An 18,437-nucleotide genomic window follows, 5' to 3' on the forward strand; every position below is an offset into this window, starting at 1 on the left:
GTAAGGGCTCTGCTCCAGCCTGGGTGCTGCCAGGGGCTGGAGGCAGAGAAGGAAAGCTCCTCCCTGTGCTTTAGGGAGGGAGGGTGCATTGGGGGCAAAGACGTCTCCAGTCCCAAACCCACTCCACTTTGAGGAAAGTGCAATGAGAGTGCTGTTTCTCAGAGCATCCCTGAAATACATCAGTGGATGATGCTCTCCAGGAACATCCACCTGCAAATCAGAGACAAACTCAGTGGCCCTGGACAGGATGGGGTTCATGACATCCCCACCCTCAGTGCCCCAAGGACAAGCACCCAGCTGACCCCCTCCCTGTGAGGCTCCACAGGTGGATCAGCCCCACACGGCTCAGCCACAGGGAACCTGAGAGCCCACTCCTTCCCACCGTGCCTATACCCCAGGGGCCTCCCAGGGGAAACTGAGTCACAGCCGCCACCCCCATGCCCAGCTCCAGGCAGCAGCAGGAGTGGAGCGGGGGCACCAGTGGCCCCAAGCTGTTCCCATACAGTCCCACCGGCACCAGGCCAATGAACACCAAGCTAACGAGGCCTCGGGCTGCTCGAGGGGCTGCAAATAGGCTGCGCAGCCCAAGCCCCCAACGTGCACCCCGAGGTGGGTTCGTGTGGGGCCACAGCTGCTCGGTGTCATCTGGGGGGTGGGCTACATCGCAGACTCTCTCCACAAAGAGTCCCACTCCTGCACACCAAGGTGCCACTTCACACAGGCTGCAGCTTCAGCAGGGTTTTACCAAAGCAGATGCCGTTTCCCACTTGCTTCGTACTAAACCAGCCCAGCAAGGGTGCGCCTATGGGAACCCCACAGGAGGAGACCCACGGTGCCCGGACAGCAGGCAGGGACAGGGGCTGCGCCGGGGCGGCTCCGCAAAGGTGAGCGCGTGGGGAAGCGCAGCGCCGGGCCGTGTCTCAGCCTGCCCTGGGTGCTGCATGGCCCCAGGGAACCCCGTGCCCAGGGTCACCGCGTCTGGGCCAGGGGAGCGGGCAACCGACTGCCCCCTCGGGATAGCAGGCCGGGCAGGGTCCTCTCAGCGAGGCACCGTCGGGATTAAGTTTTGCAGCACTTAAAAACAAAGAGGCTGAAAGCAAGCCAACACGTCTCGAGCACTTTAGTGGGACAAACCTGCCCCGATGCGGCCGTGCTGGGGACGGAGGGTCCCCGCGCCGCGTGACGCACCCGAGCCGGGGGCCATGCCCCGAGCACAAGGATCCTCTGTTCAGCGCGCACAGCTCCCAGGGGCCGGGGAGGAGTGAGAGCGGAGCGGAGCTGCGCCCGCGACGCCAACCTTCCGCGGGGCACAGCTCCCCGGAGGAGGCCGAGCGCCCGCATCCCCGCAGTGCCGCAGGGCACGGTGCCAGCGCCGCAGCACCGCCTCCACGTGCCGTGCCCGACCCCGACATCTCTACGCGCCATCCCAGAGCCCGCTGCCCCACGAGCCATCCCGGCCCCCGGCCCGCATCGCCCTCACCTCTCGGCTCGCGGCCTCCGATCCCGCGCGGCGTCCCGGCGCTGCAGGCACCATGCCGGGCGGCAGGGGAGGCGGAGGGGGGGTCTCCGCCCTCACACGCCGGCCTCGCGCCTCCGGGGCGGCCACGTGCCGGGGGGCTGCTCCTGCTCCCCGCGGTACCGCTCACCCTCCTCCTGCACCCCGCGCAGCGCCTCGCCCTCCTCCTGCCGCCCCCTCCTGGCCCACCAGCGGGCTCTGCCCGGGGGGCTGCCCCCCTCCCCGCGCTGCCCGCGCTCCTGCTGCGCCCGGCGGCTCAGGCCCTGCTCCTGCCGCGCTTTGGGGCCGCGCTCCTGCACCCCCCGCCCGCCCGCCCTCCCCCGCCGCGCCCCGGGGCTGCCGCCCTCCGCGCCCCGCGCCGCCCTCCGCGCCCCGTTCCCCCACTGCTCGCGGGGTCTCCGCGCCGCCTTAACGCCCACGGCGGGGGCCGCCCGCTCTCCCCGCTCCTGCAGCCCCACCCGCACCCCCAGCGCCACCCGCTGCCACTGCCCCGGCCGCCCCGCGCCGCCCCCGGCCCCGCCGCTCTCCGCCTCCCTCCCGCCGGCCACCAGCTCCTGGCCCTGCGCTCCCAGCCCCGCTTCCTGCACGCCCTCCGCCAAACCCCCCGCTTCCTGCACCCCCGGCGCCACGCCGCCCCCTTCCTGCACCCCCGGGCTCAGCCCCCCGCCCTCCGCTACCCCCGGCCCCCGGATGGTGCCCTGCCGGCCCCGCAGCGCTGGGGGCTCCGCTCGGCAGCTCCCGGTCCCGGTCCCGCTCCCGGTCCCGGCCTCCCCTCCGCCGGGAGCTCCCGGGGCGGCGCGCCGTCCGCCCGGCCCCGCTCTTAAAGGCGCCGCGCCGCCGCCTTACGTAACGGCGGGGCTGAGGGGAGGAGGCGGGGGTGCACGGGGCGGCGGGAATAGGCACAGGGTGAATGGGCCCGGCCGGATGGGTGGAAGGGTGGAATGATGGATAGAAGGGTGGAATGATGGATGGATGCACGGACAGGTGCAGGCGCGGACAGATGGGGGAGTCGAGGGGCGCACCCTCCTGCTGCGGCACACGCTGCGCGGCCCGAGCACTGCGGCCCCGGGGCTCTGCAGTCACTGCAGGGACAGGAGCGCTGCCAGGCTGATAGGGGAAACGGCAGGCAGGGTGCCTGCAGAGCTGCCTCCTCCCAGAGCCTGCTAATGGGAGGATGCACTGCCTCTCTAGTCAGGCTGGACAGGGCTCTGAGCGCCCGATGGAGCTGTAGGTGTCCCTGTTCAGTGCAGGGGAGTTGGACTACATGGCCTTTAAGGGTTCCTTCCAACTCAAACAGTTCTGTGATTGTATTTCCTGCTTCACAGACACGGTTAAGTGAGACTGGCAGGAAGGACCAGAGAAGATAGCACAGAAAAGTTGAGCATCCTAACCCAGTAAAACATTTGCAATGGGAAGTCCTGCAGTAAGAAGGCTGTACACCTTTGTCTTGGTGGGGGATGCAGCACTCCAGGATGTTGAGCAGACCTAGTCCAGGCACTGACCCTCCTCAGGTTATGAGGTGCAAGGACAGGGCAGAGGGAGCCACCCACATCACATAGCAGCACCCAAGCCCCATACTACACATGTAGAGAGCAGCCAGCTATGGCCTTCCAGGGCACAGGCATGGCCAAGGATGGGAAGACTGGCATCTGTCATCCACTCCCAGGCCTCAAGGTCTGATTTCTGAGTGGTCCCACAAACAGGCACGGGATGGACTTGATAATCCTCGTGAGTCCCCTCCACCTTGTGCTATCCTGTGACTTTAACATGGTGAGTGGGAAGCAGCAGCCATGAAGGGAGGGGGGCAGCTCACATCCATCACTTTTCCACATCACTGCCTGCATCCTCAGCCCAGTTGCCTGGAGAGAAACAGCACTCTGAGCACTCCAAGCAGAACAGCATGGTGAAGTTGGGAAGTCCCCAAGGTGGCAGTGGGGGTACCAGGAGCTTGTATGCAGTTACAGCTCCAGGAGAGCAGCCTGTCTCCAGCCGCCCACCAGTGGCAACAGAAGCATCAAGAACCCACAGGAGTTCAGTGTTGAATCTTTCAGAAGTTTTATTGAAGCAGACAGCAGGTAACCTCGATACAGACAGTAACACCCCACACCAAGTCAGACACAAGCCCCACCACAGCAGCAGGCACGGCTGTGCTGGCTCCTGACTCTCCAGGTTTCATCTTTCTCTGCTGGCTGCAAAGCACACACTTAAGTCTGACATCAAGATGCATGCAAGTGCTACAGCAAGGAGTCACAGACAGCAAGCTCTTAAATGCCATCTGGAGAAGTGTCACTAGGAAACAGCTACACAGGGTTGTGCACATGCCTCAGAGACAGCAGGGCAGTTAAGGATGAGCACTGGGACTTGCACCTGGACAGCAGGCTTCCAGCTTCCGATGAATGCAAACAGAGCCCCTCCGTTCACATGGGCTGAGCTCACTGCACAAGTAGTGGGCACCTGTGCCCGACCTTTGTGGAGGATGGAGTCTCTCACCCAACTGCACATCCTTCAGGCATTACTGCTGGGCCTCAGGTAACACTCTTGATTTAAATTATCATGATTTTTAACATTTTTTTTTTTCCTAAACAAAGTACACAGCTAGATGCTGCCTGACACCTTCCTCCTGGCAATCTGCAGATGTCAAACACCAACAGTGCTCAGCATCGGGTCAGGGAGCAGCGCAGCACCACGAGGAAGGTGTTTCTCCCAAAAGCACCCAAAAGGAATGACTAAGGTTTCCAGCAACACCCAGGACAGAAGCAAGCAGCCTCTCCAGGCGTGCACCCCAGCATCAACCAAAGCAGGCAGAGTTCTCTGTAGTAGTACACACACCCAAAGCAGCAGCCTGAGCCCTCCAGCCAGCAGTCAGCCCCAACCCCTACATTCACCTTGAGTTCATCATGTCTTTGTGACCGGTTTGAAGGAAGTTTACAACAGCACAGAACACACAAACTACTGCTAACTACTCTACCTTTCACTAACATCCCAGCCCCAGTCTTGTTACTTGGGGCAAGAAGCAACTTCACAACAGCACAGCTATTAGAACGAGTTCAGCCTACAGAGAAGGAGTCTACAGAAGTACGGAACAGATTGAAGTTCGTATTTGCATCACCACAGGAGAGTGGAAAAAAAATAGGACTGCAGGAAGTTGATCCATGTTAGATACTAACCATCAAGCTTTGCAGATGACATTTCATGATAAGCATAAAACAATTATGGGAAACACTGTCCCCGATAATTACGTACACCCATAGTGCAACATATGGAGGTCACTGCCTCCGATATAACACTGTGGTAGGCAAAAACTACCTTGTTCTTTACACATTATGGAAGACACTGCCCCCGATAATGTCAGTTAGGTTTCATGATACATAAGGTACTGGAAGTCTGCAGGAAGCTGCCATTGCCAATAGGGCCAATGCCCAATCCGGGGGATGAGTTTGTGTGCAGCGCAGTGGATGGGGTGAGCGCTGCACAGCGAGCCCTGCTCAGGGTGCTCTGCCCCTCCATGGAGCAGTGCCACCACACGAGCACAAGGCTTCCAGAAACAGGGAAGAAGAGGAGTCCTAAGCCCACAGAGCGGCACAAGACACCTTGGGGAGCCAAAATTTCCAAATTTTGAGTTGTTTTCCAGCATTTCAAGGATCATTTGCAAGTGCAACCCAGAGACTTGCTACCAGGTTTAAAAACAAAATTTAGGGGGGGGCTTGTTTGGATTGTTTTAAATGCAAAGTTCCAGTATCATGTTTGATTGTAATAGCAGATGCTGCTTTATTCAAAAACGACAGTATAACTGTCATAATTATGGAAGGCACTGCTTCCGATAATTATCTTCTATAAAAAAACCCACGCACCATTTATAGTGAACACTGTCACTGATAAATAAATAAACAAATAAATATCTCAGTGTCAAACAAGAGCCATCCTGCAAAATGGCATCAGCCAAACAGAGTTTGGCCAGCAAGAGACTCTGCTTTGCAAAAGGCCCCAGCACAGCAAGGTCTGAAGTGCCAGCCTAGAGCTGGCTCTCAATGACTCTATTCTATGATTCTAATGCTGCAGGACTCGTGGAGGTACCAGCTAGGAACACAAAAGGGGGGCACAACAGTCTTTGGGTTATCTTTCCTGGGTATTGAGGCCTACCCTTGTAGCAGCAAGCCTCCAAGATGTCATTGGAGCCCTGCTGCTGAGTAAAGGCAGGCCGGGCACTTCAGAGCTTGCTGATAACCCAGCACTTACAGGCTGCTGTTTTTAATTCTTCAACCATAGGTTTGTGCCTGCAGCTCACTGGCCAGAGAAGAGATCCTTACTGTGTCAGAGGAATCCATTCCCTGCCCTGTCACTACATTTAGGGGGCCAACAATAAAAGAATTTTAGATAGACACAGTACCTTCCCACTCAAGGTACTGGTTCAGGATTCTCTTGTGCTGTTAGCTCTCAAGTACACCAGAGAGCAAACCCCACAAGCAGCAGCAGGTGACAAGTTTGACTGTGGTCAGAGATATCATCATAATTTTAGTACCTGCTTTAGAACTGCCTCATATGAATTTGTGTGAGATTTAAATTTTATGCTCAACTTTGGTCAAGAAAAGATTTGTCACCAAAAAAAAAAAAAAAAAACAAAAAAACCAACAAAAACCCTCTACAGAAAAATAACGCCATGGTAGGGAGTGGGTTTCCCTAACCCTGTACCTTAACCAGGTGTTTGCAGTGCCTAGAATTCATTGTCAGTATCCCAGATATCACCTCCCAAGGCGTTAGCAGCCCCTTTAATGGTCCACGTTGCTAGGGCCAGCTGCTCCTTCAGCAAGTTCAGATCCACGTCGCTCTTGCCGGTTTTCAACAGCTGCAGATGCTCCACCAGACTCTGCAGAGTGTGGGTGCCTCTGCCGAAGAAGACGTGGCGAAAGGGAACATCTTTTGGTGAGAGGTATGGTGACAGGAAGTCATACTCCACCTGCAACAGAGATGCAAACTCAGTGTCATACTTTCACCTCCCAAGTTTTTCTTTTCTGATCTGCCCCATCACCAGCCCTCCAGCATCAGCACCCAGCCCTTCCCTACAGCAGCTCTGCCAGGGCCAGATCCTGACAGCAAGCACAGAAGTCAGTCACGTTAACATTTAGTACAGCACCTGCAGCTTCCAAGTACAAAGCCCATCCTGGCCAGCCCTCACCTCATAAGGAAAGGCAAGCCAGCTGCAGACACCTACCTTCATGATCCTGTCATTCAGGGCTCTGCGGATGACCTTGTTCTCCCTGTCGCTGTTTGCAATGTCTCTCCTCAGTGCATCCGCAGCTCGCTGGAAGTCACCACGGGCAAAAAACAGCCAGTCCAAGGTCAACCCCAGCTCCTGTGAGGGAAGAGCTGTTAGCAAACCTGATTTTCTTCTTTTGCAGCTCTCTTACCAAGAATTTTTTTTTTTTTTTTTTGCCAGTTTAATTAAGTAGCAGAGCAAGTTCCCGGCAGTCTTTTCTGAGGTCACTGAGCACAGCTTATGCCTCTCCCCACCCACAGTTTCTTGTACTGTTTCAGCAGAGGTGCAAACGAGATGCAAAGCTGCACTGTGCTGTGGATGATGTCCAGGCTAGAAAACACAGCACCCACATCCACTTCCTCCCTCCACCACAGCAACGTCAGATAGATCTGCCTGCCACAGATCTGCCTACACAGCAGTACTGCCTGTACTGCTTTTTAAGGATTGGTTTTTTTTGTTTGTTTGTTTTGTTTTTTTTACTCAAATCACATCTTGTAACTCTTGTATCCAGATGAGGAAGATGTCCACCCAATTGCAGCTAACAGTCCTGGAGTACTGTTAACGCCTGGCCTCAGAACAGCCTTCAGGGATTCAGTGCACTCAGCGCCCTTCTTACCCGCACATCCTTAACGTAAGGCAAAAACTTCTCCTGGTATGCCAGTAATTCTTCACCGTATCTCCCAAAGTCCAGGAAGAGCTCGTGATCATGGGTCAGCCTGAGAGCTACTTGTCCAGCTACTTCTGCAGCAGCACGCAGAAGTGCGTCCAGATTGTCAATTTTCCTCAGGTTCTCCAGTGTGTCACCCTTAGTATTCAGGAAATGATATTCCTCATCTTTCTAGAAGAAGAAAGACATTGAAGTCAGAAGTGCTTCGCCAGCTGGGAGTTATCTCCCAGTACATTCCATTTCCTCGTGCCTCTAAGTAGTGAGATTCGGGTTGGAAAAACTTCAAAGCACAGGAGAGGGAACAGACCGTCTACATTTAGTCCATCACAGCTTCCAGCAATCAGCTCTGTTAGTTCGTTAGCCCATTTCCCTGCAAAATTGTGAGCAGGCAAACTCCAGCACATATTTTGGTACCTGCTGACAGTTCTCTCCAACCCTTCCTGGGCAGAATAATATTTAGATTTTTTGGAGGAAGCCTGACACTAGTAAGATCCAAACATTCACAAGCCAAGGAAGCTGTTACCATAAAGGCTCCAAGTTCTACAGCTGGCAGCCTGGCTAAGGCCATTTTTGCAGCAACAATCTACAAAAGCAGATCTGGATAGTCTGTGTTAACACTTGCTCTGTCCAGCTGTACAGCTTCATACAGCTTCCCCAAAGCACTTTGCTTGCTGAACAGCAGGTTGTAGTGCATCTTCCACTCAAGCAGCAGAAGCTTGACATCTTTTCAGTGTTGTTCATTTCCCCATCACTGACCTTTGAACCTCCAGAACAGTGCCGGTTCCCCCTCCCTATAGGACACAAGCATCCAAGGTGCTCAAAGACACACTACAGGCCACATCCCAGCGGCAGCATTCAGAACATGTGACCTCTCAGCATGGGGTCTATGGCAGTACATGTCCTTTCCCAGAGAGGCTCCTACATGGACACTATGCTCAGGACAGCACTCTAGGCTTTGCCATCTTGGAGACCAATATCCCTCTAGCACTTTCCATGGAGGGAATGCACCATGCAGTTAGACAGCACTTACATTGTAGAAACCAAAAGATACCACTGGGATTCCTGAGTATGCCAGGAAAGGGAATGCTGCATTATCCAGGCCAAGAGGAACACTGCAAGAGACAAGTATTGAGCCATTATCAACTGGTTTAGGCATCCCAGGAAAAAAAAATTCAAGGCTAGAGCTGAAGCACTGAACCAGCTGGGCTACCCTGTTCAGACCAGACAGATTTTGGCAAGGAGTCCCAGCCAAGTACCAAGGGCTGCTGGTCACTGCTCTTTGTGCAAGGTGGCTCTCACCCTGCACAAAGAGCATCTGAACTGCCTACAGGCAGCCTGGGGCAGCACTAAGCAGAGCTACTGCTCTGCTCTTCACACTTACCTGACCCCACTGCAACAGGTAAAGCCTGCTCCAGACAGTGGCATGACATTCCAGCACAAAGAGCAGAAGCTGTTCAGTTTGTTCTACAGAAATCTGCTTTCCCAAAGAGCAGGATGGCAATACTTACACTGCTTTTACCCAGTCTGAGCCAACTCTGTCCAAGAGACTTCTTGATCCTTGTGCTGGATCCTTCACCTGCAGAGAGAGATGACAGTCACTGCACTTGTTCTAACCTCTATTTAATTTGCTGTATCTGCCCCAGAACTTGCATAGTTATGCCTGTGCCTTCTTCCACACAAACACACCCTATGCAGGACAGGCACTCACCTCCCACCAAACAGTGATATTTACTGATTTCACATTGGAAATAAGTAAACTGCAGAGCCCAGAGCCCAGCTGACAGGGCCCTCCAGAATATTTCAGCCCCTTTATGTGATGCTTCTCCTGAAAAGGTGCCAGCTCTGGCAAGGAAAATAATCCAGCATAGCTCTGGCTTAAACTGTAAGTCACACCCAACCAGCTTGAGACCCCTTCAACTCACCCCCTTCATAATTCTCTCCAGCAGCATGTACAGCAAGGGGCTGGCAGAAATCTTGACATGGCTTGCTCCTGGAAAAAAAAAAAAAAAAAGAAAAAAGGCATTTGACACACTGATAACTACTAGAGCAGCTCAGACTTGCAACTGAGAAAGATCACTTGACCCAGGTGGTAATCTATCTATAGCTTGTTGCCAAAGGCTCCTCAAGATACGTAGAGCAAAAATTACTGAGACCTAGAAGTGTCTTCTAGCTCAGGCTGCAGCAACCTCCCTGCTTCAGCTCAGCCAGTGATAAATGGAGTCATTCCAGCTTTCAGACAAATATCCAACACCACTTTTGGCACATTTGGAGCAGAGTTTCCATTTCTGGAGGCTAATCAATGTCTGTCAAACTATTCTAGTCCTACTTGATTTCAAGGGGAAAAAAAAAAAAAAAAAAAAGAGTGGCAAATTACCCAGGACTGCAGCATCCAAGTTGATGTAAGTGAAAGCTTTGGCATGCAGCATGGCAGAGTACCCCTAGAACAAAACAAATACTGTAAGACAAGCAGTAACGGTATAACACCAGGGCATTTAATTAATAAAAAATAATCAGAAATGATGACTGAGCAGTCATCAAACAGAAGCCTATCAAAGAAACTGTACCTCCAGCCATTCAGTAGCACCCACAGCTCCGTAGTCTCCTGCACTCCAGCTAGCAAAGATGATGCTTCGCCTCGGTTTGTAGCCCTCTGCAAAGACAGAGATGGAGATCTTCAGCCTTCCTCACTGGAGATGTAGCAGCACTCAGGGCCTGGGCTGATCAATCACCTGCTGCTCAGGCAGAGCTTAAGCATTCTAGCTGTCACAGAAAAACGTGCACACTAATGGCAGCAAGCATATCCTTTTCCCAGCCTTCCTCCAAATCCTCCATGCTGCAGAACTGCATAGCGAAGCCATACTCACTGTATTTGCCCTCCTTTCTTTAGCTGCCTGAGCTCAGAATTAATGCTGGGGACGAGAGCACTTGCAATAAGTGTCATCATGCAACCCCCACCCCTCCATTTGGTAAACTATTTAAACATTTTTCACCTTCAGGCCTGGCTGTACAATAGACAGCTCAAATTTGAGGCTTGTAGTGCATGCTATACAAGGATATTCTTGCATTCAAGCCACACCAGATAAAGCAGGTGATCCCTTGGAAGCAAGTGCTCACTGCAGACAAGTTGTCAGTATTGGACAAGAAACAGCCTTTCAGAAGCCTTCCCGATTCCCTACACATTTCTTAAAAGATTATTTTGTAACTGGGCTCTCCAGTATTAACAAACGTAGAGCTAAGCCAGTATCATGCATTAGAACACAAGTATTTACCATTTTTCACTATGTCTGAGATCACACGGGCAAGTTCCAACAATATAGCAGTTCCAGTGCCAGCTTTAGCCACTCCTGGGCCCCAGGAATCTCTCTGGGCTCCAATCACAACATACCGATCTAAAAAGGAGACATCAAGATTTGAGGTTCAAGCTTCACTTTGCAAGCACTATCAGAGAGTCAGCTTTGAGTTACTGTGCCAGGAGCTACATACAGAGTCTAACCTCTGTATGAGGTGCATTGCTCTCATTTAGCCTTTCCCTGGCAGCACAGTTCAGTTTTACACTTAATCCTTAAAGAAGGGCTGTGGTTCTAACTGAAGGAAGTTCCCCTCGAGCCTGAGCCACAATGTAGTTGCTATTACCTGGTTCTTCAGATCCTTGGATAGCACCAAAGATGTTCAGAATCTTCCTGTCTTTCATAGAATTGTTCACATCCATTTTCACCATTATCTTGCTGTCCTGCTTTGTTGTCACCTTACAGGAATGGATCTCACCTTTCCAATCTTCAGAGCATGAGTCTCCATCCATTTTGCTGAGGAAAGAGACCCCATTCAAACTCATTACCCAGCTCTGGTCTCATTTAGTTACATGATATCAGGATAGCTATGTGATACCATTTACTATCCAGCTATCCTGTCTTTAAGCTACAAGATATGGACACAAGCAACATTTTTCCAGCCAGCCCCAGTAAGTGCTTCCTGCGATACACAGCAGAGACCAGCAGGGAGCTCTCTGGGCTCGTAATACCTCAACACCATCCTTAACCCCTGCAACAGAGAGACCAGCACACATGCCAGAAGAGACCATTACCTGAACAGCTTGGTTGCTGCACTGCTGGAGATGGTCTGAACAGCAATGTGGGGTAGTCCTGAAGATTCAACTGGTGGAAACTGTGTGTGGTTGAACGAAGGGAAGCCTGGGGTGTAAGGGTCTCCAGTTCCAAGGTGGGCCTGTGAAAAGCAAGAAGCTCCTCAGGTCTCAGAAGAGACCAACCACACAAGGGCACAAAGTGCTGCTTGAGCTAGAAGCTACAAGGACAGCTACAGTTTGCAGCTCATAGGGAAAAAAAAAATTCCTCAGAATAACAAACAGGAAAGCCAATCACATACTCACATGCCCGAATGGGATAAGGGTCCCTGCTACCCCATACTTGAGTGAATCCACATACATGAGGACTCCAACTGCTCCTGCCTCTTTGGCATTTGCAACCTGAAGGGTAAAACAGCATTAGCTGCACATTTGCAGTCAAAGTGCTTCTCAGCTCTGTGTCTATGACACAGTGACACATGCTGGGCAGAGTCCTACAGCCCTGCCTCCCCACAAATATCCATCTGAAGAGCAGTTCTGGGGCAGGCCTAAAACAGGCTTGTGTACAGAAGGACTTGGATCTTTTATAGACTGCTTGCATGTTACCTCCTACAGAGCGAACATTACAGCAATACGTGTGGCAACAGACTGGGAAGGCAGTGCCAACACTTGGTGCAGATGAAGGCTTAGTAAAGAGCCAAGTGAGACACTGCAGCAGCAAGAGGTGTTCTGGAGACAAGGCTGTCCTGCTTCTAACAGCCCTATTACTGCTGCATCTAGAAATAACAGCCAACACTGCACCCTGCCATCCCCCAAACTGCCTACTTCTCCCTGTTTTTCCCAAATGCTTGGCCATCCCAGTCAGGCTGCCAGAGGCTAAGAACACTGGCCCCATAAATGGTAACCAGCTCCTTTCAATCTGTGTCCAGACCTGCGTGTGGAAGCTTGGAGAAAACAAGCAAGACCAGACCTGCTGAACAAGTTTACCTATGAGTTCTAAAAACTTGAACTGAGGTAGAGAGGTGTGACTAAAAAACAAAAAAAAAAAACCCACAAAAGACCATGTTTGGCCAGGCTTTAGGGCACACAGTGTTTACCTTCTCGGCAAGTGTTATTTTTCCAGCTCTGACAATGACTATGGTTCCATTCAGTGTAGTCACTGACTTTTGTATTGTCTCAATATCTCTTTTCAGTCCATAGTTCACGTAGACAGGTTTGCCCTAGAACAGAAACACTGTTATAAACACAGTAGTCCTATACTGGTAAGACAATTGAAGTGGCCTACAAAGCTGTGGAGCCTGGAACACATCAGTCTGCCATTAACAGAAAGCAGTTCAACCTCAGCAATGTAAACTCCAATCACATGCAACACGCCTGCTGGAGCAGAATCTCTGTGAAAGCTCCTGGGCTGGAAGAGAAATTTAAACTGTATCTTGCTGAAGGAAGAAAACTGTGTGCTCATTCCTCACCCCCTCCCCATCAGTTCTCTAACTGGGGAGGCCTTTATATAGTGCCTATTCTGAGGCGAGCTATTTCAGACATCACCATCTGACAAGCATGCACAAATCCCTCAATTTTCCTGAAGTCACTTACAGAAAAAGAGCCACTCTCACTGTATGCCACGTATGCATCAGGAGTCTCCAAAGTCTCCTCGTCATCACTGATCAACATGGACACTTTGTTCTTGGTGCTGTTAGAAGTTAGGAGACAGTGTTACATTCTTTCACACACTGAATATTTAGATATCTCACATATTTCTGTAATTCTTGTAATACTAAGTCAATCTATATACTAAGTCAATGCTGTCAGCCAACACAATGGCTTGCCTAGATAAGGTCTGCTTTAGAGAGGTGTAACTGGCTCACAATTTCAGCAGAAATTCTGTGTTTACTCAGGGCTATGGAGATCCACGCTATGTATAAGAAAGATCTGCACTTCTTTGTTAACATACCTGCCTCTGACTTGCAACTTAATATAGTGTTCATCATTCCACACTTTATCCAAGAAGAAGCTGTTGAATTGATCATGAATGTAGGTGGCCATGTTCGAATCTTCAGCCTCACCAGCCTCAAAGGAGTCCAAGCCTGCCCTTTGCCTGCAGGGAACATACACACGGCTTAGGCCACAGCACCAGGTTGCATTAAAGCACCCCAGTCTACACAGTCAAGTCAGATGAGTCATTTAAAACCAACATGCCTCCCTATACCATTAAGACCCTTGTTCTCTCCCACAGCTTTAAGTTATGCTTTCTGGAACTTTTACCTCAAGCGGTCTCCAAGGTTCTTGGCTGACAGCTTATCTGACAGCATGGCTTTTAGTTGAGGCCAGTAGATGACAGGTGGTCCTTGAATCTCTTCTTCAACAGTTTCATCACCATCCACCAGGTAAGATGCAGTAGGAGTCATCTCACACCTGCCACTTCCATCTTGACAAGTGGCAGCCAGCTGCATTCGTCCACGATAACTCAAGTAGCCAATGAGAAACCCTGCAGAGAATACAGATTCCTTTGAGTGTCAGAAAGACAACCATACCAGCTCCACATCATACCACGTACTCACAGCAGCTTGACAGTTAAGTTGCATCTCTGTTCTCACACCATTTTTAACAAGCTGGTGTACCCAGGGACACACAGGAATAGCATCCTGACATTTTGCTTGAGTTGGCACATTTGAAAGTACAATGCAGATGTGATCTTGTGCTTGGCAGGGTCCCCCCAGCACCACTCAGAGAGAAGAATGTTTACTTTAGGTTGGCAGCAGAGTTAAAACCTTTTGAAAGATCAGCATGGATATTCATCCACATGTCTAGAGAAGCATTAGGAGCTGATCAAGGGAAAACCAGAACCCTTGCCACAGCCACCCGTTTGTTCTTTAGTTAAGTCACAGTGTCACTGTCAAGCTTCACACTTCTTTGTTTCAATTTTATGTTACAAGTCTGAGCTAGGCATTCTAAGGAGTGAGTGAAAAGAAGCTGCAGCCTGGATTGAGGCTCTTTAATCACCTCCCGAAACACCACAAATTCTAATGTTAACAGCCATGGAGAGGTTCAGTACTACAGTCCACTTCTTGCAGTTGCTTCCCACCCCTCCTTACCAATCAAAAGGAGGAGAACAGCTGCAATGACTAGGAAGCACAGTTTCTTTCCATTTCTCTGTGGCTGAGCCATACTGTCATGCATGTGCTCTGGCCTTTCAATGTCCACTCCTTCCTCATCATCAGCAGACAGCTTCATCTCCACGTGGCTGTTGTCTCCATCCGTTTGCCTGGCAATGCTGAAACGTGTGTACGACATCGGCTCGGCACTGAACTGTTGAAAGACAGTCATATCATGGAAAAGAGTTTGCTACAACAGCCTACAGGCAGCTGCACCCATGTTCAAACTAAATCCAGGTCTCCCACCTAAAATTATGCTAGCACAGCCCAAGCCTGGCTGTCAGTAAGTCACGCTGGCTGCTCTGAACAGACACAGGCAGACTAACATCCATACAGGGTCTGAGTCTAGCTTGGACTCTGTTACAGATACAACACAGAAAACAGCACTGACATTTCCCATGTGACCCCATGGCAATGGCTGGCAGGATTTCCTGGCCTTAATCAGCAATGCTCTGCTCTAACCTGAAAGTGTGCAACCTGCACAGAAGGGAACTCTGATCCGTACAGAAGAAAGGGATGACAACCCCTCCACTGCTGTGCCTTTGAGCCACATTCACTTTGACGCAAGTAGTTTCATCCTGGGTCTATATAATCTTACAGTAAACTGCCCCAGGCTATTTTTAAATTAAACTTTCAATGAATATTATAAGAGAGCTATGCTGAAAAGAGATACCCAGGGGAATCACAGAACGGTTTGGGTTGGAAGGCACCTTTTAGATCATCCAGTTCCAACCCCCTGCCTTGGGGAGCTCTGTTGGCTCACATCAATCTTTCCACCCACCAGAACACTCTAGACCTTCTCTGCAGGGTCACTTGAGTTCTTCCCCCAGTCCATACATACATCTAGGACTGCACCTTGCACTTGGATCTGCTGAATCTCACTAGGTTCTCACAGGCTCACTTTACAAGCTTGTCCATGTCCCTGAGGTCCCCACGTCACAAAGGCTGAGCTTACAGTAGAATTCACCTTCCCCCCCGCATTTACCCTCCCAAAGTAACATAACAGAACACAGTTGTCCTGATAGGAAAACAATCAGCTTCCTCAGCAGTACTTCCTCCTGGGATATTGTTCAAAGCTCACCCCCCTAGTTTATCTCCTTTTTTCAGCTTCCTGAAAGACCCAAGACACCAGAGCAGTTAACGATAACCCCACCATACCGAGCAGCTCACACCACCTTATCACAGCCAGTTAGCTACAGGGAAGCTGGTCTCACGACTCACACAGGAGCACCTAACACTACCTGTCTCTTGATAAACGGCACAGGGGTGGAATGCCTTACCAAGTTAGACAGTGCTGCTCTGGCATGATCCATTGCCTTCCGGAGGAGTACTCACCAACTTGACCGAAGGCCTAGAAATTCAGAGCACAACAAATCAACTCTGGCTGTTCCCCTACCACCACGAAAGATGCCCAAAATCCAAGTCAATAGAGGAATGCACATGCTTGCTTCTATCTACGCCACAGTTTTAATTAACCGACAACAAACTTGCCCGTTAATCCTGGATGCAACCAGCAAGTTCACGTATTCACAGCAACTCTTTTCACAGAGCCCTAATGGCAGCAGGGAGTGCAGCTTGAAAGCCAAGGGTCTTGCCTATTGCAGGACCATCTCCACTTAGGAAGGGGTCACAGGAGGTAGCGCTGTGACAACAGACACCATGCACCTCAGTCTATCGGGGTCTGGCTGAATAGCAGGTGGAGACGAGCATCTGGCTGGCAGCAGGGGCAGCACAGCACCCTACACCAAAGCAGCACAAGTTCTCAGCCCCTAGGAACACTTCTAATAGGAAGATATCTCCTAGGTGACCAGGTTCTTCTCAGTGTTATAAAGGCAACCTCTGCTTTGATCAGCCGAGAGCAGCCACCCAAAACTGCGGTTACTTTCATAGCCTGGATTTTTCTACACGGTAAGCGCTGCAACCAGAACTGCTTTGGTTCATCTTCCTCGGTGCTTCAGCACTCCTCCCTTGGACAGCTGTGGGCAGAAGCTCCGTGCGGTACTGACTGGACAGCGTGGGTCGGGACCACCCAGCTCACGCAACGCCCCCAAGCAGCGCTCTGAGAAGCCGCTTCGGGCTGATCCCTACGGGCAGGGCATTGGAACTGGTCTTTAGGCACACACAGATTACCTTTACACCTGGTAGCCGCGCAACACAAGCCGATTGTTTCGGGCAGAGAAGATCAAAGGTTAATAATAACGGCCGGGACTCGTTCCACCCTTCACTTACAGCCGGGGCACGTGCGGGCGGAGCTGCTAGCAGCTGGTAGGGGCTGCAAGCGACGGCCAGAGGGTCGGAGTCCAGCAGGCCGTGCCTCCCCACGGGAAAGCGTGTGCGTGGGGAGGGCCGGGACTCGCAGCAGCAGCACCCGCAGCCGGGGGAGCACGAGGGGCGCACGTGGCGCGGGGACGCAGCCGCTGACTCAACCTCCGCGCAGCGCTCATAGCAAAACCCGCAGAGACAATGAGCAGAAGGCGGGCCCCGCGTTCCGGGCAAGGATGGGAAAGGTGGGGAAAGCAAAAACCGCCCTGCACGCCCAAAATGCAGCAGGGGGAGAAATAAAAAAAAAAAAAAAAAAAAAAAAAAAAAAAATAAAAAGGGGAAGAAAAAAAAAAAAAGGTTAGATTCAGAGAAAGGCGGGCGGTGCCGGGGCTCGGCCCGACTGGGGGCCGCGCGATAAGGCCGTGCCGATACGCCGCCCGCCGCGGGCACGTCGCCCCGCGGGCACCTCAAGGTCAGCGCAGCCGCGTGCGGACGGCCCCCACCCCCAGCCCGCTGCAGGCCGCCCCGCGCTCAGCCCCGCACCTGAGCGCGGCTCAGCTCGCTCTCTCGCTCTCCCCCGCTCCTCCCTCCCACCCAGCCCTGCCCGCGCCCCGCCGCTCGCTCGCTCACCCGCCCGCCGCTCCCGCACCTCCGCCGCCCCCTCCGCTCGCCGCGCAGCGGCACGACTGCCGCTCCCTGCGCCCTCCGCGCCGATCATTCTGGGCAGGCCCCGCCCCGCCCCAATGCCCCGCTCTGATTGGCTCTCCGGGCGCGCAACCGCCGTCAGACGGCGCCGCTCCGCTGCCGCTTGGCTGTCTTCGTGCGTCGGCGGCCCGTTTAGTCGCTCGGTGGCGCGGTCAGGATGGAGCGGTGCACGTTTGCCTTCCGTTTACCCCCCCATCACCGCTGCTCCCACAGAATGTGACGGGCTATCAGTAGGAAGGTTCAACCTCTGCCGCCGTACCGCTGTGGGTCAACAGCACAGCGCAGGAGGCGTTACATTCGGAGCAGCCCTGGTGCTTGTCTCCCTGTATGGTTGCCTCCTTGGGGAGCACCAGGCATGGACCTTCAGGCTTGTGCGTGTCCAGGGCTGCGTTTTTGGATGTGAATGAACAAAGGCAGCCTTCCACGCGGTGCTACCTGGTATTGCTGTGCCGTTACAATGGCACCGTGCTGTGCTGACAGGAGCACAGCAGGATGAGTGCTCTGCACAGCTCTGAGCAGCCAGCCCTCATCCCTGCTTTCACCCCAGCCTTTGTCTCGGCCCTCCCTGGGGCAGCTCTGGCCTCTGAAAGAGGGCAGGAGCAGAGTTGTGTGGTTCTAAGGAGAGGTACAGCGTAGCGGCATAAAGGTGAAAGTAGTAAATGATGTATGGAGTGTGTTTATGGAACCCATAAAGCACCTCTGCCTTAGGTAAGCCTATCCCCAGCTGGCAGTGCAGTGCCAGGCTGGGGCTCAGGGAGTGGTGAAGGCAATAACTGTGGGCAATGAAGATCTGCAGCAAACAA

At 52.4% G+C, this 18,437-nt stretch overlaps 2 protein-coding genes across 2 annotated transcripts; both read right to left on the bottom strand.

Moving 5' to 3' along the window:
• Positions 1–1,572: 1,572 nt before the first annotated feature.
• On the bottom strand, positions 1,573–3,348 carry LOC122184016 (glycine-rich cell wall structural protein 2-like). The gene is made up of 2 exons (XM_042878530.1): positions 3,330–3,348; positions 1,573–2,357 (listed from the first exon to the last, which is right to left on the bottom strand). The coding sequence occupies exons 1-2, from the start codon at positions 3,346–3,348 to the stop codon at positions 1,573–1,575; spliced, it is 804 nt and encodes a 267-aa protein (XP_042734464.1).
• A 206-nt stretch (positions 3,349–3,554) lies between these two features.
• TFRC (transferrin receptor) lies at positions 3,555–17,597 on the bottom strand. Its single transcript, XM_042878107.1, has 19 exons — positions 17,579–17,597; positions 15,948–16,018; positions 14,608–14,821; positions 13,778–14,000; positions 13,467–13,610; positions 13,109–13,205; positions 12,613–12,735; positions 11,822–11,917; positions 11,519–11,658; positions 11,071–11,240; positions 10,707–10,826; positions 10,002–10,087; positions 9,812–9,875; positions 9,360–9,427; positions 8,946–9,013; positions 8,468–8,549; positions 7,387–7,608; positions 6,726–6,866; positions 3,555–6,470 (listed from the first exon to the last, which is right to left on the bottom strand). Exons 2-19 carry the CDS (start codon positions 15,978–15,980, stop codon positions 6,228–6,230), a joined length of 2,334 nt encoding a protein of 777 aa, XP_042734041.1. The 5' UTR covers positions 15,981–16,018; positions 17,579–17,597; the 3' UTR covers positions 3,555–6,227.
• Positions 17,598–18,437: the final 840 nt, after the last annotated feature.

This window comes from Lagopus leucura, unplaced genomic scaffold (genome assembly GCF_019238085.1).
Source record: "Lagopus leucura isolate 7727_CA_CO unplaced genomic scaffold, USGS_WTPT01 Super-Scaffold_100021, whole genome shotgun sequence".
In the NCBI taxonomy this organism is placed as follows: Eukaryota; Metazoa; Chordata; class Aves; order Galliformes; family Phasianidae; genus Lagopus; species Lagopus leucura.

Bases quoted from the DNA above. Each gene is read 5' to 3' on its own strand.
- TFRC (XM_042878107.1), bottom strand. From the start codon at position 15,980: ATGGATCATGCCAGAGCAGCACTGTCTAACTTG. The intron at 11,918-12,612 runs GTAAACACTGTG...TTTACCCTTCAG, and splicing joins AAATAACACTTGCCGAGAAG to GTTGCAAATGCCAAAGAGGC. The intron at 10,088-10,706 runs GTAAATACTTGT...CTGTCTTTGCAG, and splicing joins CTCAGACATAGTGAAAAATG to AGGGCTACAAACCGAGGCGA.